Here is a 5,748-nt window from a genome sequence, read left to right on the forward strand (position 1 = left end):
AAGTTTCGATGGTCTTTCTCCTAATTTCCACTCGATCACCAAAACTTGGGCGCCGGCTCAGCCACCCGGTTTCCCAAGACATGTGACTTTTTCAGTAGTTTGTACATCCTGCCCTCTCTCTCAGTCGAGATGTTGATGTTTGCTTTCTTCGCTCCAACTCTTTGCACTTATCAAGCTTTTGAATACGATGCCACTGCCTAGCAGCCTCCCACGTCAACTATTCCTACGTATGACTATCACAAGCCCGGCACAGAGGCAGTGGCACTTCTGTTCAATTGCCTTTGACCCATCCTTTGTGCCCAGCGAATATCTCGGAAGTCAACACAAAAGGTCAAGGGTCTCGCTCGGAGTATTAATCCAGCTGGCAAACTCTAAAACTATCAACAATCCATTGTTCAGTACCCAAAAGTACCTACCGCATCATACCGAGGCACCAATGAAGGGTCTGACCGGTTGAAGCTGGGTTTGACACCATTTTGACCAGGGTGGTACGTTTGTGGGCGGGGATCTCTTATTACTAGTGAGAAGACAAGTTTTTTTCCATGGTTCTTCCTCGGAGCGGCGCGATTTTCCGACCACGACAATCGTGATCGTGGAGATGAAAACCAGATATCTGATAAAACTGGTCTAGAAACGAACAGCCTTGAGATATGCAAACTTAGCGAGTCTGTGGTGTAGATCTTATGCTGCCACCAAGCCGACACTACTATACAATATGTGTGTCTACATGGTCCTTACGCACCGTTGACCGGGACCTTTATGCAAGATGTACAGCAAGCTCGGCCAACCAGGGCCAGTGTGACAGGGCCAGGCTGCCACTCCCTCTCAAGGTGCATATCGATGCATACATAAAGAAGCTGGTCCTGGAGGATGTGCATAAGTGGATGTATGATATTCTTCGATGCATATGATTCACATAATGCCACGAGGCTGAACCATAGGAACGTCATCCCTTGTCTTGGCTCTTTCGGTCTTTTTTTTCCCTTTGGAGGTTATTTTGATCGCGTTAGAGAATACGTGGAGAAGACTAGCAACCAACCCAACCATACGAAGACTGAATGAACCTCGCTCCCCACTCATGATAGATCTTATTACTGACTAAAACAAGTTTCCGAAAACCTCGGCCAAGGCACTGCCATATGCCCCTCGTGCCCATTGCATCTACATTATTCACGTAAATCTGGTTGTTTAAAAAGTATCTCGGCCGCACATGCTTAAGCGTCTGACAATGAATCACTACCTGCCTCATATGGCAAATGGCGCAGGTGTTCGGCATTTTTCCTCAATCTCTCCAATAAGGGATAAGGGATAACTGAGGCGTGTAACGAAATCTACATCCAGTCAATCACGACACCCTGAAATCCAGCCTCCGCTGGTTTTTCAGCCCCAAGGTAAATTTCCATTATGAGGGCTGTAGCCTGTGTTTACGTGGGTGTCTCGCCAAAATGAGACCTCGCTTTTTTTGTTCGTTGGTTGACACTTCGGGAATTCAACACATCTGTGGAGAACGTTCAATTGGCAGGGATGAGCGATAAAGCATACACACAACGGGCATAGATAATGTAAAACGTGAGTTACATTTCTAGAAATCTGCTATAAGCAACGGCGCATAACTCTTCTGTTGCACTACACACTGAGGCGCCTAATATACACACGGGTAGTGAGCGTACTGCAGCCTCATGCAAGATTTCCGCCGAGAGCATGATGGGATATCATCGGTTCCTGCAGCCGAGAGAAAAGAGGAGGCTGGGTAAGAGGCTAACACGGGTGCTGACGGACCCTAGAGACGACAATGGGCATGAGGGAGATCAACCTCGCAGGTTATTCCTTGTTGCAAAGGTCCATTCGTACCAAGCAGGCGAGGCTGGGGTTTGGCGCCAAACAAGTGACTCGGTGGCAACCATTGAGAGGAACTCGATACAATACGCACGATCCTGGCCGATCTGAAGTGAAACTTTCTTAAGGGGCTATGGGATTATCTCCTAGGATTGGACTAAACTTAGGCATGTTGCCTCAAGATATATAACTAGGACAATGCTTATGTAGGGTTGATGCAGGTACTATGAGATGCATATCGAGAACAGCTTAGAACAGAGATCAGTTCAGAACAGGAGACGCAAACTCGGGTCTGGAGCCAGCTGGTTTCACATTAGGGACTTAATATTAAGAGACCTATGGTCACGGGCCGATGTACAATCTGACAGGAACCTTACCCTTAAGCTGTCAGTCTGGGACACATGCATATTTTGCCTGAAATCGCCTTTTCTTTTCCACTTCCTCTCAGTCAAGTAGCACACGCTTCAATAACTGCAATTGAAAAGAAAAAACATGGCAAGAAGCAAGAAAGAAAGAAGGTAAAAACAAATTATAAAAAAAATATATATAAAATAAAAACTCAACCTCTACCAATCATTCTGTCTTGGTCTCTAATCAAATTGTCGAAACTCGCAACTTTATACCCAAATGGTTCTCCTTCCACTTTCTTTCTTTCCTTCTTTCCTTCCTTTCCTTCCTTCCTTCCTCGAGTCTCGTTCCGAGGGACGTCAACATCCGAGCACATCAAACGGGAAGGAACAAACGGCGCACTGTGGCAGGCATTTCCGGGCAAAGTACCGATACTTCCACCAACCTTACCCCAAAAAGAATGGAACCCTCGATCTCTTCCCGCTTCTAGTCTCCACCACCAACCATTGCCAACCGCCGTTATAGTCGCAAATCCAATCCGCCTCATCTATCAAACGAGGAAGAGGCAAAACATGTGGTTGTTGTCTCTCTCTATTTTGGGAACAATCCTCACGCCCTGGCCTAAAGTCAATGATTAGACAGGACACTCAAAGAAATCTACCCTTCTACAGACAAAATCTCCAAGTTGGGGATGTACTCTGCATGCTGGCTTCCAGCCGTTGCTTGAGCTAGCAGGGATGTGGAGCAAGAACGTTTTTTCTACATAGACGCCAGAGAAATTGTGGTCACCGAATATCAATTTGTTGATTCGCTAGCTTTCTACCATCGTTCTGGTGTGTCTTTGCTATGTTCGAGCGAGTTGTCGCCTTTGCTTTCGGTCTGAACGTCAATCATAACAGCTACCTCCATCTCCATCCAGCAAAGTTGAACAGACGACTGGTCGATCTATTCAACTGGCCCGCCGTATTTTCATACTGGAGACCTTGACAGCTGGCTTCCCCCGACTGGCTTACCCCACGTTGCCCAGCACGTTTCAATGGAGGACACATGTCCAGCCACACACAGCATGGCCCGAGTCCTTCAGAAGACGTCCTCAATCTATTCTTGAGACGGAATGCTTGTCTCACATACCATAGTGTTATGAGCATGCGTTGGACGGGTTGAGACAGGCCATAGTTCAGAAATAATCTCAATCCAGCAACTCAATATTGCGACACCTGGCATTCGATCAGTCAGCCCAACCTCTCACGTATTCCATTCCATGATCAATCGATAGGCATCAATAACCCCGCACAGTCTGATTGGGGCTTTTCCCTGGATATGTTGTGGTTTACCTGCCGGGCATGTCCGTGAAGTTATTTGTCGCTGATGCTACTCTGACAGCACATGGGGAATGCAGTTTTGCTTTTTCCCAACTTCATCGTACCATTTCCCTATATCTGATCCACTGGTATACACCCGTTCCTTCAAAATACTTCACCAGAATTAGACCCGAGGCAAGCAACAAGTTTAGCGCATGAGAGGACTATGGCCAGATCCTCACAACTAGTCATCAATCATTCAGGCATTGATATTCTAACAGATCTTGATGTAAGCTTCGACACATGAATGTCAACTACGTACCGCGTTGTTGGTTTGATTCGGATCCATATCAGCCAATCTCAGCACTAGCCATACGATCCATCCCTGAGGCACTCAGTCAATATCCAACACAATGCTTTCACGCATGTTCATATCGCTACAACTACATGGTTCCTATCGTTATCCATTCGATAGCATACACTATTCCACAACCTTGACAATTCTTATGTATGCTCTTCGTGGTTTCGAAGAGCCAATTGCTACATTCAAATGCCCACATGGTGCATATGGTCGATCAAGAGCATAACGCATGGTCAAAAGAAGGCAGATGAAAGGCCAACTCTTTGGAAGTGTCGTCTAACTCTCTGGTACCATGATCCAAGTGCTGTGGCTTGGTGACTTGTTGCTTGACTTGCAAACCAACTCGTGATGGGACCAGAGTTACTGCCTCGAGAACTTGATCAACGTATGTGCTCGAAAACCACATGTTCAACAAACAGTCCGTATACGAAACAATTCATTGTTATTCTGGTTGCCGGAACTCGGAAATCACCTTGCCTTAGGTGCAAGTCATTGCGGTATGGTCGGTGATGCTCCCCGGCCACATCCTTATCCTCACAATGTCCAAGAAGGGCTTGGTCTGCTTTACATATCGTTGAACCTGGCCTCCCAGAAGCTTCAGTCCCTGCAGCCGCCCTTGCTCCCGGTCGACAAGGATGGCATGGTGGACATGCTGGCTTGAGCACTCGCATGTTCTGCACAGCGGCTATGTAGCTGCATGTGTAAAAGCTGACCAATTAAAAATGCAGTATCATCGGGAAGAACAAACATGGGCCCCTGTTGGGGCGTTTCAAAACCACCAGCCGTCCTTAGGCCCGCGTGTGAGCCTTTTGAGTCTAAGCGGCCATTGACTGGACTGCTCCAAGATGCCGTGGGGGAGCCTGGTCGCCAAGACTTAACCAGTGAGTTGAGTCGCCACGTTTACCTTCTAGAGCCTTAGGGCGTCCACTACCTGGCACACCGGTGCCCGTTAGTCAGTCGTTGGTGGGGGATCCTGACTCTAGTCTACCCGTTCATCGTGCTGTCAGATGCAGATGGCACAGTGGGAAGAGCAACTTGAGGCTTGTTGGGTGCTGACAAAAGTGCCCCACCGAGTTTGGCCATGTTGAAGACTCTGGCGATTATCAGTTCTCAGGCTGGCCTGCAGCCGAGAAACATGTCGGGAGCATTCAAGGTCTTGGAGGAGGCAGGAAATTCCCTGAGACCCAACGCTTGCAGTTCCATGCAGTCTCCAAACGGTGATTCTACTGAATACTGAGATAGCAATTGCAATACTACGACGAGTGTCAAGCTTCTCTTGCGGCCAACTAGGAAGCTATGATGGCATTTCGTTCTGGCCCAGTCACTATATCTCAATCCAATGATAGCTCACCACGTCTCTGGCACACCACCCACCGCCGCCACCAGCAACCCCAACGACCAGGACGCAACCTCGATAGACTCCGAGGTCATCAGATGAAGCTTTCAGATTACTTGTCTATCCTGTGTCCGCATCTTCTCAGTCGTTGTCTCCCGTCAGGTCTCTGGACGTGTGCGAATTTGATACAGTGCACATTGTGCAAGACCTGCAACCAATTCCTTGCCACGGTCCAGGGAATAATGCATTGTGAACTAATTCTGAAGTTTGTGGTATGGTGAGGACCAGCTTGCCTTCAATCACCAGAGTACGGCGATGGCTCTGGTGCTTTGAACGACTCCGGGATGTTTTGCCCAGTGGCATGGATGCTCACCCCGGCCTCCGGAGTTCGGGGGCTTTGACCACATACTGCCGCTGCGTTCTTAATCCCCAGATGCGATCAGGCAACGCTTAGTGCGCTTCTGTAACTCTGCCTTGTAGCCGACCCTGTTGAGAGATCTGACCTATGCTTGCATACGCACCAAATTTCATGCTGCGAGTTCTCCATCATGTTGATGGAGCAGTAG

The 5,748-nt window shown here is 48.1% G+C and overlaps 1 protein-coding gene across 1 annotated transcript; it reads right to left on the minus strand.

The window, feature by feature from the left end:
• Positions 1 to 4,661: 4,661 nt before the first annotated feature.
• On the minus strand, positions 4,662 to 4,929 carry FOXG_19021 (uncharacterized protein; the record flags this gene model as incomplete). Its single annotated transcript, XM_018399186.1, has 2 exons — positions 4,662 to 4,773; positions 4,835 to 4,929. 2 exons carry the CDS (start codon positions 4,927 to 4,929, stop codon positions 4,662 to 4,664), a joined length of 207 nt encoding a protein of 68 aa, XP_018240416.1.
• Between the last annotated feature and the right edge of the window lie 819 nt (positions 4,930 to 5,748).

The sequence above is a fragment of the Fusarium oxysporum genome, chromosome 7 (genome assembly GCF_000149955.1).
Source record: "Fusarium oxysporum f. sp. lycopersici 4287 chromosome 7, whole genome shotgun sequence".
NCBI lineage: Eukaryota > Fungi > Ascomycota > Sordariomycetes > Hypocreales > Nectriaceae > Fusarium > Fusarium oxysporum.